Source organism: Molothrus ater, chromosome 6 (genome assembly GCF_012460135.2).
Source record: "Molothrus ater isolate BHLD 08-10-18 breed brown headed cowbird chromosome 6, BPBGC_Mater_1.1, whole genome shotgun sequence".
NCBI classification, from domain to species: Eukaryota; Metazoa; Chordata; class Aves; order Passeriformes; family Icteridae; genus Molothrus; species Molothrus ater.
In genome coordinates, this window is record NC_050483.2 from 59,043,480 (window position 1) to 59,059,737 (window position 16,258).

A 16,258-nucleotide genomic window follows, 5' to 3' on the forward strand; every position below is an offset into this window, starting at 1 on the left:
CTGAAGTGTCCCTGTCTTTGGCTGACAGCAGTGGAGGAGCTGATGCAGCAGAACCCTCGATACTTTTGCCATATCACAGCTTGGGGGAGAGAGTCTTGGGCTGGAATGGGGGTGTGTATTCTATTCCTATCTGTGAGCAATTATCCTCTGCTAATTGGGCAGTTTTCTTTCTCTCTCCCACAGCCAATCCTCCCTCCAGGAGATCTCTGCTGTCCATGGCCACTGAGTGTCCCTGCAGGGCTGATCCAGTCCCATCATCCCATGGGGAGATGCTGCGCCCAGGGGAGGAGCCAAGCATTCCTACCTGGATCCAATCTGAGCTTTGGGACAGCCCAGCAGCCTTTGCCCAGTGCATTGCCAGAGGAGCAGCTTCTGCTGCCCTGCATGGCCAGAGGGAGCCCAGGCCCATCTCCAGCAGCCCTGGAGCTGCAGAGGAAAACTCCCCCCTTGTGCAGGATCCCTGCTCCAGCAGAGCCACAGCTGGCACTGCAGGAGGGCTGAGCCCCCATGGGATGGGGCTGTGCCACCCCCTGACACACAGGGGACAGGGCATGGTCTGGCTCTGGCAGTGCTGTTTTGTATCACTGCATTGTTTATTTTATTTATTTTTTTATTTTCTTCCCTAATAAAGAACTGTTATTCCTGCTCCCATATCTTTGCCTGAGAGCCCCTTAATTTCAAAATTATAACAATTCAGAGGGAGGGGTTTACATTTTCCATTTCAGGGGAGGTTCCTGCCTTCCTCAGCACACACCTGGCTTTTCAAACCAAGACAACTACCAAACAAGTATTCAATAATACAAAGTCTGTCTGAACTCACACAGATTCTCCTATTACTACAACAACAGCAAGAAAAAAAACCAAAAAACAAAGCCCCAGTTAAATGTTCCATCAGCAGGGATGAAACACTACACACACACAGAAAATAATAATTTGTTGTGTCTGTTGAATCCTGAACCTCACCTTGCCAGGACACGGCAGCAGGGAGAGAAGAGCTGCTGTAATGAAGCCCCTTGGGAGTACAAAAATAGAGATAATTGCAGCTTTGTCTCACTGCACATCAACCTGACTAACTTCTGTTAGGAAGTTCAAACACCATTTCACAAATTAATTCAAGATTCTCAGTTTTAGAGAAAAACAAACAAAAAAACCCACACGGCACTTATGGGGAAGGCATTCAGAAAAGAACAATGAGTTGTAAGAACAAAAGGCAGACATTCCTCCTGGAGGAAAAAAAAAAAGCTGAGTTGTTACTATGAGGCTTCTCCAGTGCAAACACTCTGGGAGGAATGAGCTGAAATTCTGTCCTGACCTGGAAAGATTCAGATTTTATTTGTGGCACCAGGAGATGACACATCAGTGTTGTGCCACCAGACACACAGAATCATGACTGACACTTTCTGCTCAGACAAGCTTCCAAGGAAAATAATAATAGTTTTGAGGAAATGAGAGCTATGAAAGAACAGCATGCATCCTACATTTTTCCCTTCAGCAGCAAAAGGCCTCAGTACCAAGGAAAATATCAAGACAGAGGAAGAGTTTGAAGTGCAACATGTAATTTTTAGTGCTTGTCTCTGTGCATCTCAGCAAAGCGTGAAAAGCACTGATTTTCAGTAAAGTGAAAGAGGTGATCTAGTGTAACTAATATTCTAATTACAAAATCATGTCTCTCAGGCCAGGATTCCCCTTCACAGAAATGTGAACAAACAGCAATGCAACCAAATCCTATCATTACCTGCTTTCCAAAGTTAAGATCTTGTTTATTCATGAAAATTCAATCCTAGGACTCAGTGAAGATTTTAGGATTTAAGCCAGAACCATAAGGGCTCTGAACTACTTTCATGAACACAGGTATTCAAAACAAATAATGAAGAGATGAATTTGTAGTTCTACACTTTTAGATTATTAAAAATCCCTTCTGGATCTAATATTATATGGAATTTATCATAATATTATATGGAATATCCTGTCAATACATCCTCACCATTCTGTTGGTGCACTGCTGCAATTTGTGTTCAGAGACCAGCACAAACTCACTATGGCAAAAACAAGGGTCTCCTTTTACCAGCTCAAGAGAAAAGAAATAAAAATCAAAATATTACCAACATGGAGTGACAGACCAACACAGTGAAAGTGCTGTAACAAATGAAAACTGGGACACATCAAATCTCACAATTCCTGAGTACACCAGCCTATTTTTACTTGATGTGTATTCCAGTAGGAGCAAGGCTCTCTCTAAACCAGTAGTGAGTGCTAAGCACAGTGTATACATGTTTTATATATGAAATGCAAAATGAGAAGGAAAATTCTCTTTTAAAGCCCCAGGAGTACAGTTTTAACATTTTTCTTTCCAAAAAGAAAATGTTCAGCAATGTTTTCCTAAAAAGCTCAAAGGCATCTCACTGATAGGCCAACCAGAAAAAGCAAAAACCAATGTCTGGACTCCTGGTGTCCCTCACTTCCCAGGGACAAAGGAGCAGAGGAGCAGCACAGGGCAGGGCAGTGGCAGGAGACAGGAGAGGGGAGGTTTGATGGCAAGGAAAATAACTGCAGGACTTTAACCCAGGCTTACAAACCAATTAATGGAATCTATTTCTTCTTTACACTCTGTATTATGTCTGCATTTCTAAGATGCACAGGAGGTGATGTATAAGGGGAAGAAGACAAAGCTCAAGCTGCTGCATCAGTTTATTTCCACATTAAATGTCATTTTCTCATAAACAGTTCATACTATACATCCTTCCACAGCTCTATCACAGCCAGATTCTGTCTATCAATTACCAAAGAGTTCAATTCAACCCCTTCAGCCCCAGTTATTGATGCTTTAAAATCCTGGTAAAGTTGGAATTAAGTCCCAGCCCAACGATTTTGCAGCAAGAACACCACATCAGAGAGCAAGTCTCACTGTTTACACAGACAACCAACCCATGTGCCACTTGACAAGGAGACACAACCTGCCCCAGACAGGTATAATCTCAGTTTCTGCCAAAAGCACTTGAATAGAACCACAACCCCTATTTTCAAGGCAAGGTGTTTTCCCCCAGTGTAGAGCAAAACAAGCTTTTGGTATAAGAAACTATTAATAGAGAACTAGTACAGCAAGGCACAATCAGAAATTAGATTAATACAGTACTGATGATGCCAAAACATTCAGCACATTCTTTGCCTTTCCACTTTGCATGCAATTTCTTGCTGTTGACAAAGTTATCTCAGTGAATTCCAAAGGTGAATCTTATTCCACTTCAAGTCTCCATGAGCCTGCATGAAAAAGCATTCAATCATCATCATACTGCCTATAGTTAGCAGGCACTAAATAAATAGATTTAAAAGTAGTGAATGCTTCATGAGAAAGAATTATAATTGTAAATTACATTCTCCCTCCCAACAGTTTGTATCTCTTCTTTAACACTGCTCATCTATTTCAGTAATAAGAGGAACACTGTATCTAGATCCAAGCATAAACAAAAAAAAGAAAAACAAAATAAAGCAAGCATATAAACAGAAAAATCATGGCAAATAAATGTGCAAGCTTTTGTCTAGAGACGGTGAGTACATAATATTTGAATGAGGAGGATTTCTGTTTCAAAGAAAATCTACTTTTTATCTTCACTGTTCTTTAAATACACATTGATACACAACAGGGAGAAGAGTTATATAAGTGATAAAGAAGAGACATCATGTACCTGTAACAAGTGTCCTAAGTGCTCCCTCCTTCCTGTTCATCAAGCCTGAGAAACACAAGGCTCAGATAATCCTGGAACACTGGACAGGCTGATGAGGTACACAGATTCTATCTGTGATTTATGAACTTCTACTGGTGCTAGCAAGACATTTCACAAATTGGCAAGTGAAAGCTGGGAAAGTACTGCTGAAAGACAGCCTATGCACCATTTATGCACAATTAACAAATGATTCTGGGTATGACATTTCCTTGAAGACAACTTCCTTGACTTCAAAACAAAGAGTACCAGAATCCTGGCAGGAGTTCAGAAAATGACTCTGCAGACACTCAAGGTTTTGGCAGAAAAATGACTGAAGGACAAAGGATTACAAGCTGTCAAACATCCCATGTACACAAACTGGCTGCAGTTCCCTCTGAAGCGACCTTCAGCCAGGCTTGTATCAGCAACTAAGATACCAAAATTGCTATGGCCTTCTGGACACAGCTGAGTCAGGGCAGCCTTGACCAAACCCATGTGCTCTAAAGCAGCACATGCTGCTCAGCTGAGCCCCCCTGAGCCTGCAGAGCCCAAACCTGCACAGCCAAAGCTTCAGCATCTTCCAAATGTTCCAACACAGGCTCCAGCCTCAGCCTCCATGACCCTGACACTGCTTTCTCCACTGGGAAGGATGGTCTCCACTTGTGGACCTTGAGCATTGTTGTGGGCTTTTACCTAATGCAAAATGCCTTACTCAGAATCAATCTAGGCAGGACTGTTACCCTTGAGCTGGGAGCAAGACTCTTTGGGTATCAGAAATCATCCAATTCACATTATTGCTCCACCACCAGGGCTGCAGCCAAACATTGCCTGGTAAACACTGAACAGAATGGATTACAGCTCCATGGAAATTCCAACATCCACTTGTGGAGGCAACTATCACCTCTCAGCCTTTGCAGAGCCCAAATCCAACCTGAAGCAGAAACATCAGTTGTTACATTTCACAATCTCCTTTTCCCAGATGTGTTTGAAGCCATCAAAGCCTTTGACTGAGGAAGGTGCCTCCACACTCCTGTTTCAAAGTGGTTTAGTGTTTTTAAGGCTAAATGAGGTAACTCACTGCCACCAAGTAAAAACCAATTCTATTTCAGCCTGGAAAAACCTCAGTGCATTCAGAGAGCCACACTGTGTGATGGTGCTCTCCCTTGTCATGCTGTGTTTGGAATGCACAGATAGATTTTTATTTAGCATTATGGCTCAATTTTAATCAGAGGATTCCTACACAGAATTTCTCAGCAGTCAGAGAAAAATCAGAGCCCTACCTCTAAATTTAGCAAGTGCATCTTCATCTGGAGATGAAAAAAAAGTTCCTCAGAAAGAGCCTTGTTTTTATATGCATCACATAATGGCACAGTGATACTTTCAACCCCAGCAGTATTTGCTACTACAGTGCAAGATACCAAGAGACAACATTAAATAACCAAGGTATTTTTAACCAAAGAAAAGGGGAGTTAGAGAGAGTGTTTCCAGTAACAGGCAAGATCATAACACAAGGATATTTTAAGACATTCAGCACGGGCTGTCTCTTGAACAAAATTGCAAACATTTTGTTTTGACTTCTGCAGTTTATTTATTATACTCAAGTAGCAACAGAGTCAATTTTTGTGACAAAACACCAAACAAAGATTTGAGAAAGCTTGGAGGAGGAGGAGGGATGAGTTAGGGAGAACACTCTATGTGCTTTATTGCAAGTTCCACAATCCAGCTTTCCAAGGCCAGCTTTTCCTTGGGAACAATCTGGGAGCAGCTGAAGCAAGGTCAGCTTTGTCCTCCCTGCCTCCCACCTGGACCACCCAAGGCACTGCCTCATTCCTGACCTTCAGCACTGAAGATTCTTTGGTGGGCTGAAGAAGAGACAGAGATGTGGAAAAGCAAATGCTGATGTAGAGATAACAGGAAAGATGAAAAACTTCTGCATGTTTTACACTCTAGCCTCTTGTCCAAAGTTTATAATGGTAAATGCCCATTATAGGAAGGCTACAAGTCAAAAGTAATCCACAAAACCTCCCCAAAATTTCTTTCGGGCCCCCTTCCAGCTTTTGTGCATTTGCTCTCGCTGTCCTATTCAACATTCCTTGCAAACCTTTGTAGGAAATTCAAAACTAGTTAGGCCTGTATATTTAAAGTCCATTGCCTCAAAGTTACAAATTACAGAAATCAGCCCATAACCCCTGCTGGGTTTCTTGATCATTCACACAATTTTATTTGCATTTATGAAGTCCAGAAATTCCGCTTTAGTAATACAAACTCTAAAAACCTCAAGCACAAAAAAGCACCTCTCCCTCACTTCTCTAAATATGATTTCTTTAATTGCCTCTTCTGGAATTCTGGGCTCATGCAGCTGAAATAAAGCTGGAAGAAACAGCAGCAGCACTGTCAGGAAGAGCACTGTCTGTGGAAGGGAACAGAAGCTCTGAGCCTCTGAGGCTCTTAACTCACCACCCAAAGAACAGGAGAACAAGCAAGCTGCTACAGGTTCAGAAATTCCCTGGTCACCAGGGTGTAAATGTGCATGCTCTGGTCCCACCAAGCCCTGATTTTCAGAGGCCATCTGATACATCAAAAGAAAGCATCTTCTCTGTTAAACTTCTCTAGGATTTGAGGTTAGCAATAAACCCCAGAAATTTGCACTGCTGTAGTGAAAGTATAAAATGTGGTTTATCTCACCAGGGAAGTTCCATTTTCTTTTCAGATTCCCCTGCTCAAGAACACCCCTGACCAATGCTGAACAGAATTGCTTTAGACAGAAAAGTTTTCCAAGCTGCAACCTGGGAGTGCTTTGTCATCTAAGCCTTCAATCAGTTGTGAAGTCTGGGAGGAGAAACAGATTTGTGCAGCTACAGGCCCTGGAAACAGAGCTGCTTTGGCCACATGAGTTTCATGAAAGAAAACTAAATACATAGAAACCAACCTTGTACTTGCTTCCCCTTTTCTTATCCTAGGGTTAGGGCAAAAGAGAAAGGAACATGTCTCTCGGTATCTTAAATTTACAAGGAGAGGTTCCCAGGAAAATCTCTGTTGTTGTCAACATCCAAGGCTGAAAGTGCAACAATTCAGGATGACCCCAGCTTGAGACAGATCCCTGCTCAGACACTGGCCTTGTCCTCAGGCCACAGTTCCCAGGAAATGTGCAATCCTCAGAGTCCAGAGGTTTTCAGGTGGCCAGGGAGGGATACCCCTCCCTGGTACCAAAAAGCAGAGAAGAAAGCATCCACCATTCCCTGGCTATGGTGAACTCAGGGGAAGGGAGATCCCTCAGAGCTGGGGGAAGACTGAACAGAGCAAGCTGAAAGTGCTGGGCCTTTAATGAGCTTCCTCAAGTCAAAGTGATAGGGATCTGCTGCTACTGAAATTAGAAGCCCAAAGTATAGATTACCACAAGCATTATCTCACAGCAGGCATCTGCAGAGTCCAGAACTTCTTGAAGAACTGGCAGAATCACTGTGGACAAGAGACATGCAGAATTTCAAGGCAAGTCTGTACAGAACACACTGGGTCTGACACAGAGGTCACCTAAGTACAAGCTCTGATGTAGGTCCAGTGGCTGGACTCGTTTGTTTTCATGGAAGGACACCTCAGGGATGATCAAAAAAAAAAAAAGATAATGATCCTGTAGAAGCAAAGCCACATTGCTGAAGAATTCTGGATTGCTTTACAACTGCCAGAGAATTTCTGCAAGCAGAGCTGAAGGGCTTAGAGCATGCAGCCAATAAGCACTTTGCTGGGGATACATCCCTTCTAAAGAGATTATCAGGATAAAGTACTCCCTTGCTTTCTCCTAAAGTATTTGTGAGGTCTTTGGTGTTGAATGAGAACAAACCAGCAGGATCTCAAAACAAAGTAAATCTACACCCAAAAAAAAGCATAAACATGTCTCAGACAAGAGACCTACAGAGTAGAAAGAGGAATCTTTGAATGTCACAAGAGAGTCACCCCTCTTAGTTCTTCTCTTGGCAAACAGATAACATTACTCATTTTACAGATGGAGTCATAAGAGACTCCCAAAAAGAGAAATATTTAGATTTTGTTCTTTCCTTCAACAAAATCTCTAAGCACGCTGGAAAACAAGTATTTTCTAATTTGTAAAACAGGAGTAGCAGCTGTTTGTTTCTTTGGAAAGTTACTGTTGGCCCATGATGCTTCAATTGCTTTCTGTGTTTTCAAAATAATTGCCCCTCTCAACAAAGCCTTGGAGCAGAGAAGTCTCATCTCCTCTTTGATGCAGTTCCAACTCCCCTGTTCCAGGAGAGCAATTCCATACTCTGACTACACACTAGCTGACTTTTACAAACACAATGTTCCACCCATTTAAGACAATTTTGCTTGAGATAACAGGAAAAGCGTATCCATTATCAGCTGCCACATTCCCCTTGCCATGGCACTTTCTTTTGAGCATGAAACAACCTTTACAGAGAAGAGGGATTCCTGCATTAGACCTGCTGACAGTCCCAGGCTCTCACAGTTCTACAGAAGGCCCTGCAGTCATCAGGCTGCTCCCAGCTGGGCTCCAGCACAGCCCACCCAACCCCTGAACACCCCAGCAGATCCCCACTTGAATACTCCAAAGAGGATCTCCCTCAGTACTGCCAGCTTGCAGGGTGAGTTATCCCCAACAAGTTCCAAAGGCAGTAGCAGCACACAGGCAGAAATACTGTGCTCAGGCCATCCAGCTTCATTTGAGCCACACCAGATTGGGGAGTTTTCCTGACCTTTAGGAAGCTCAGAGCAGCCCAGCTCTCAGGAGACATGCAATTCTAAAACCAGATCCATTCCAGCCAATTGAGAGTCCAAACAGAATAAATATGAAACAGGACAGAGCTTCACCACTACAGCAGGTGGTCCAAAATTTCCACTCTAAATTCTGGGGAATGGAGGGGAAGCATGCAGGAACCAGTCAAACTGGAACAAGACAGTTTTAAACAAGTCACGCTACATTAAGCTCAAGCTGTGAAATTTTCATCTTCCAGTGAAACAAGTGGCTCTACCAACTGTGGTACAAATCCTACTCGTCACTTTTCCTGTGGCACAAAGAAATCCAGGACATTCCATGATGGGCAGCAGGATTTGCAGTGTCTGACCTTACACTACAGCATTTAAACCTCAGCTGAGATGCAGCCTCTCCTTTCCCTGGTTCTGCATTCTCACAAGCCTAAATCCCCCAGGTTATTTCTGACATGGTCAAGGAAGCTGCAAAGTGACAGGTCCTGCACAGCAGTGCTCCCACAGCCTGGCTCCCTGCAGGAAGCCAAGGGAAGCGTATGGGGAAATGAAATGTTCCCCAGTTCCTTGACACCAGCCTGGTGATCACTGCATCCTCCTCTGCTTTCAAAGGGCACCACATTCAAGTAGAATCTGCTCTAAAATATTGATTTAGAGAAGATGTAGTTTAAAGAGAGTTTACAAGGAAAGCATTTTTTTGATCTTTTTTTTATCCTCTGAAGGGAGAGCATGAAAACAAAAAGCAACGTTAAGTCATAAAAAAATAACTGTTGTAGACCTCAGCAATTTTTAATTCCCCTTCCTTCACTAAACATCTGGGTTTTGTTAGAAAACACTATAAAATGATTTTCCAAAACCTTTGACACAGACCCAAAAGCTCAGGAGGGAGGGTTTCAAACCAAGTAAGAGTTGTTATTTATTCAGCCCTACCAGTGAAATTGGTGTAACCATCTTTTCCTGCCTAACCATTCCCTGCTATTTGCAAGGGCACAGGGGTAGGGAGTTAGCATGTTAAGATGATGCTCATTTCATAGAAGAAAAGGACATTACACCAAGGAAACTATTATTCAAGCAGACTCAGTCTGATGAGCCAAGAAAAAGCTGCTTCTGCACAAGCCAGGGCTCTTGAGACACCTATGCGATTAAGTTACTTCAGAACAAATTAGTGCTCCATGAACTGATTAGACCATAAATAAGCCCAACAGGAAAGGAGAAGCCACTGACAGACACAGCATCCTCCTGACAGCAGCTGAGCTCTACAGCTCTCATTCAGCATGAACACCAAAAAGCTGTCAGTGCCAAGAGGATTGGTGGCCTTTTTACTCCCAATTCAAAGGACGTCAAAGCAGATGCAATATCTGCAGTAGATCACTAATCACAAGAATCCTATACTTTCATTTTCTCTCGTCACTCAAAGCACAAATTGCAGCTCTCTCCCCGACCTAATAATTATTCGTATGGCTGTGTTTTGTTCTTCTCCAGCAGCAGCAGGAAACTTGATTAGAGCTGCAGGAACCCAGCCAGTGACTATCCAAGCTGCTGTTGTGATAGCACAAAGCAGAAACCAACTCGGCAGGTAATTGGACTTGGAAGTCAAGAGAGATCTTCCTCAGTCAGCTTGAAATAGTAATTTCATTGGGGAGAAAATAGGTTACCTTTATCTACCACAGGTTACCAAAGGAAACTTTGATCCTGAGAAAGACAGACATAATAAATACCAAGACACACTGCCATAAAAAGATATTAAAGGTGGGGTTTTTCAAGTCTTCAGCAATTCAAAAGGTATTTGGAATCTTTTCTGCAGTCACTATTACACATGCAATCACTTAGGAAAGCTCAACAGTCCCTTGTTAAAAAGGAATACTTCCAATTCTCAGCAGTTATATTCTTCTGCCCACTGGCTCAATACTTTGGAAAGTCTCAATTACCATCCATGCTGTAACAAGGAAATTCAGCCACATTTCCAGAGCAATCCTGAAGAGCTACTGTCAACAATTCCTGCTTCCTAATGCCATACTTCAGGTGATTCAAACATACGTGAAGCCCCTTCTTCATTTCTCTAACCTTCAGGCCCATGGAAATAATTCTGAAGCATCAGAAGCCAACAGAGAAATCCAAATGCTCTCAGAGCCAAAGTCATGGGGGATTCCAAGATCAGAGTTCCCAGTAACACCAGTGAGCTCCGTCTTCACACCAGCTGCCAGCACCCCTCTCATATGGGACTGGGGCAGGTCTCTCCCACTGTTCCCCAAAAAGAATCCCAACTAAAAATATCCAGCAAGAAGCCAGGGATGGTCATGAAGAGGAGCAATGAGGAGTAATGAGGAGTGAAGATTCACCTGTGCTTGGACAGAGCAAAGTGTTAAGCTAGTGATGCACTGAATCAAGAGAGTGAATGTGGACTAGAACAGGAACATCCACACTTTGCAGGAATTGGGATCATACAGTTTTATTTCCACATCATATTACTGACCTGCTTAAGATCTGCAAGAAAAACAGTGTCCTCAAAGATTACTCCACAGTGGTATTAAGCCAGTTTCATTTTCAGTCAGACACCTCTTTCCCTGTTAGACTCAAATATCTCCAACCAAAAAAAAGGCACAAATCCCCGAAACACAAAAAACCCTTATGAAAGTCTCCCTTATTCCTCCCAAAACCCACTGACGTCCAGTGCAGCAACTCATCATTCCCAGGTGATTGTTCTAAAGACAACCTTTTATCCCACTCTCACCTGAAGTTCAGCACTTACTGGAAAATTTCTGCCCAAGTAAATCCTGAAATCATGTCAGTCGCCAGCAGACAGTGACTGGAGTTTCACAGCATTAAATATTTTGCATGAAAACAACAGTGAACACAAATCAACTAAATGAAATAAACATTACAACTGACTTTTGACTTTGTTAAACAGCTCCAGCAGCTTGAAAATAAAAATCACCAACCCTAACCATAAAAATGTTGTTATGATGAGCCAAGAGCAAACTTACACCTATGAGTTTGGTAGCCAGAGGACGGTTTTCACAAATTCTGTTACTGTGACTGATAAACCTTCCTCTCTTCATCAGACCCAGATCAAGAGGCAAGGAATGGCCTCTCCTGTGATGTGATGATTTTGAAAGAAACTCTCTAATTCAGCAAAGGAGATTATTAAAAACTGAGTATGGATCTTTCTCAAGATAATGAAGACTCACAGTCCCCCATTCCCCAAATCCCTACCCCAGACATGTCCACACAGACAAGCTTAGAACAGCAGAAGAGTTTTAAGCTCTTTCTTACAGTAAAACTAATTTTGACAATGCTGGCAAAAACCAAATAGGGGAAAACACAAAATTTACTGAATGGTGCCAAAGCAAAGAGTTAATAAAATAGGTTTTGAAGTCCAGTGCATAATGTTGAAGAGATCAGTCTGTATTTTAACAATGACAACAACTCTGAAAAAACTTGAGACTTAATACCCTGTGCACTGCTTTTCCCCTAAATATATCCAGATACCCTCAAAAGGCCAAATATTTCTGAATTTTCTTCAGCACCTCAGAGTGGCAGAGTGGCAAAAAACAAGCGCTCAGTGGAAAAAAACAAAAGGCAGTGATTCATATGCAATTAGCTCAGCTAAATTTACTACTGAAGCCATTGCTACTCCAGCTGTCCTTGACACCTGCACAGCAGGGACAATGGAACATGACAAGCATCCTCTTTCCATCTACTGCAGTGTTCAGGCTGACACACAAAATTGGTGACAGCCACAGTTCTTGAGCTGCTGCATTAATGCAATCAGCACAAAACCAGCCATGCACCTCATTCAAGCCTCTGTTTGTCAGAGACAACACCAATGGAGGCAGTCAGGGCTTCTCCCTCCTCTGCTAAATCCACCCCCCAAAAACCATCACTGCCCTACACTTGTGTTTTTACTCATAGGTTCAGTTACAGTGACAGACAAGCAGAACAAAACAGAAAATTGGTTAATTAAGTTAAAATCAATGATGTAAAGAGAGGAAACTTGTTAACATCCTATGCAGCAAAAGTTTTTTCTGGTTCATCTTTCTTAAATACAAGACTGAAAGACTGAGAGCACAACTAAACTTTTGAGGTCAAGTTGCCCATTATTTTCTAAGAACTAAGCAGTTCACTCTTTATTAGCCCATGTTTCTTCAGGCATTTACACAAGTTACACGCAGAAACAATTCTCAGTAAAACAATTCAGGCTCTGGTGCCTAAGATGTGAGAAAAGCTGATGACAGCATCTTTAAAATCTAAGTGTCCTTTCTGTGCATGGGAAGAGCACTCACTGAGAGCCACTGCACCACTGTTCTGGCACACATCCACCAGCCCTGCCCCAGACAGCAGCACAAATACACAAAAGCTCTTTCTAAGGGTTCAGAGAAAGTGCAAAATCCATTCAACTTGACACATCTACCCGAATCCAAATGCTCAGAGGAAAGGCTTTAATGTCCCAGATCCTCTGCTATCTTTATAAGGGCACTAATTTGTACAGCACACATATTTTATCTGCACTACAATAACACCACAGATGAACATTAACCAGATTCCTTGTGGTGTCTGCCAGGTGTTTAAATATTTTGCAACTCAAATGCTGAAATACTATCTGCAGTCCAAATGCTTAAGATCATCCAGTGAGAACATGTGTATATTTTTCATCCACTATGTAAAACACATTTTTCCCCCATTTGTTACATTTTAAGCAACAAACCAGAATTACCAACATATACTACAGCTCTATTCTGAAGGTTGATTTCATCAGGAAGATTTAACTCACAAAAGCTTTCATTTAGATAACAAAAACACTGTAAAATATTTCCTGTGACTTTTAATCCAAAAGACTCCACATTTATCTGCAGCAGGCAAGCCCTATACTGTACTCCAAGAGAACAAGCTCTGATATTGTGTATTTTGGTAAGTTTAGGCATACACTGTGTATTAGAAAATAAAACAATCCCATACTATACATTAAACAACATTCTTCTCTTGGTACATTTCTGAGCACAGTGTAGGTTCTCTCTCTCTGTCCCAAGAGATATTGCAGTGAGGTTAATTTCACACAAACCATCCTCTTGTGTGAGTCCCACCACAGAACTCCTCCTCCAGTTTAGCATGAACTCTACTCACTTCTTGCTTTAAGAAAAAGGCTTTGAGAAGAGAGATAGGAAGAGTTTTAGCAGCCTGAAATACATTCCACCACCAGAATTCTGACCTGGACAGTTCTATACATTAATATGTTACTATGTTAATATATTAACTTTGCTGCTTTTCCTCCTTCACCCACACTCAACTCCAGGTAAAAATTTGTACAGTATCATTATTAGCAAGAAAAATTAAAGGCCCAAAGGGATCAGAACATTTTTCATAGCATGTCAGTTATCTCCCTGAAGAGGAAAGAAGTGTCACTCCAGTGAGAAAGAAAGTAAAATACTTGTTGTGTTTTTATCCCATGTACTCTATGGCTCAGATAAAGCAGCCAGCACTGACAGGAGCTTTCTGAATAGGGGCAGGAAGGTCAGATTATTTCACACCTTGAGCTCACAGACTATTTTAAACAGGTAACTGGATTAAAGCTATATACCCCAGAAAGCAAATCCACTGCAGCCTCTTCATTAAACAGAAGTATCCTACAAGCACAGAATAAACAGGCAGCAAGGTAAATCAGCAGCAATAGCTGAGCTGCTCTCCACTCAGGATCATCAAAACCCAGGATTTGCCAGTGTCACGTACCTTTGAAGTTTGAGAGGGGGTAGAGATGACATGGACAGAGCTGGGTTTAACTCCACTTGCTCTAGATCGTTTATAAAGGGCAAATCTGCTTTTCCTGCGCCCCCTGTCACCATTAGGGAGGGATCCATTGTACCTGGAAAGAAAGGAAAAAAGTTTAGCATAAAACACCACCAGTCTGGAAAGCAGCAAAGGAGAGAGAGGTAATTTTGGCCACAATATTTTGGTATCATCAAACGCATGGGACAAAACAAAAAAAAAGTAACAATGGCTAAGTTTTGCTTCCTGAATTGAGCATTCAAACATTCTTTACCTACCAATGGTTGAAATCTTATTCTCATGTGAAATGTAATTAACTACAAATTAAATACTCCATTTTTCAGCCACAGAGAATTTCTTCACCTCTATAATGCAAAGGAATGTAGAAGAACAAACCCTACATCTTCACTTGAATTTCAGAATGTAAGAAGTTCTAAAATGTTTTTACCCTACCACCCACCTGCCCATATCTCATGCAGGACTGGAAGAAGAACAGGGGCAACATGGAAAACCAAAGTAATTTATGGGCAAGTCAAACTATGAGAAAGGAATTTTACTCACAAAGAATGCTCTTCTAGTTGAGTCTCCTCCATTTTTTACAAAACTTTAATAATTAATAGATGAAGCCTTTAGGATTAAGGAAAGAGGATGCAAGTGTTTTTAATTTATGTGACTATCTGAAGCCTCACTAATGACTTTCCTTATCAGGTGTAACACAGGAGCCCTTGACAGTTCTTTCATCTCTCCCTGAGGACACAGACCCAGTGGATTAATTATTCAGAGAAGTCTGAAGCCTCAAGGGGACAGAGCTCCTTCCCCAGGGAAGGGAAATTTCTTTGCAGTGCACAAGCATGGAATTCACCATCACCTCACCAAGATTTAGGTCAGGTAGAGGTTTTTCACCACCATTCCTGCCAGCTCTAAGCTGGAAGAGCTTTCAGGGCTTGACTGAATCTTCCATGCCTGATCCTCAGAGATTTCAGACTTTTGCCCAAGAAACTACAGATGTTATTCCACTGATAAATCTCTTCTGTCTTACTGGTGAGGTCTATTCTACAATGATTTCATATATCCCTCTCCTGCAGTCTTTGTGATTACAGGTTAACACTGCAGGCAGAAAAAGAATATGAAAAGGAAAGAGGCAGCAATGCAATAACCCAGAATTTTTTTTATCATTACATCCTGAATACATAATGATAATGATACAAATATTACATCCTGTATATTTGTGTAACAGGAGAATGCACTTGGAGAGCCTCCCACCCTTCTAGGAATCCCAAGGACAGGACTGCTGAATGACTGAGCACAAGCAAGAACAGATTTAAGATAAAAATTATCTCAAATCTCACTGCTCTAGAACTTAAAACCCAGCCATTTAAAAAATGCACATTTAATACATGATGCTAAAGCCACATAGAGAGTTGAGAGACTTCCAGCTGAACTTGTCCTCTCACTCCCATTTTCATAGGGAACACCACTGGGTCTTTCTGGAATATTAAAGGAGATTCCCTAACACAGCACAAAACCAACAAGAGTAAATCACTACTATTTCATGCCAGGCCTACTTGCAAATTTGGAAATTTGTTATTAACTCTACTCCAGAGAAGTGCAGCCTGTGGATGCTCATCACAAGATACATCTAAGATACATCAAAATGCTCCACAGGCAGCTTAAATACCAGCACTTCAAATAGGAATTATTTGATTCTGCACTTGAATATCCCTGGGTATGTGCACATGCTTTCTTTCAAAGTCACTGCTATCAGGAATATGCCAGCAAGTTTTAACTTGTTGAAGACAACATTCTTTCTACCAGTATTTTTATCTGGAAACCTAAAAAAGTAACAATTCCCTCAGAAATAATATATAACTACTATAGATCACCATTGCTAGCTTTATATCCTGTAATTATTGATTTTTCTTGTATAACTGCTAACAGTTAAAGCAGTTCCACTGGAAGTTAAAACCAGGCAAGTGGGGTTTTATTGTTTGGGGGGGGTTTCCCTCATTTTCAGAACACAATTTTAACTGGAGAAGTCCACTCTATTTCAATTCAGGTCT

General features: G+C 41.7%; 1 protein-coding gene across 2 annotated transcripts in view; it reads right to left on the reverse strand.

Annotated features, from left to right (window-relative positions):
* Window positions 1–16,258, reverse strand: part of PELI2 (pellino E3 ubiquitin protein ligase family member 2) — a 66,545-nt gene that overhangs the window by 27,098 nt on the left and 23,189 nt on the right. For both annotated transcript variants that reach the window (XM_036384940.2, XM_036384939.2), the window contains exon 2: window positions 14,163–14,295. In XM_036384940.2, coding sequence (XP_036240833.1) covers window positions 14,163–14,295 — 133 coding nt within the window. The remainder of the gene's footprint in view (window positions 1–14,162; window positions 14,296–16,258) is intronic.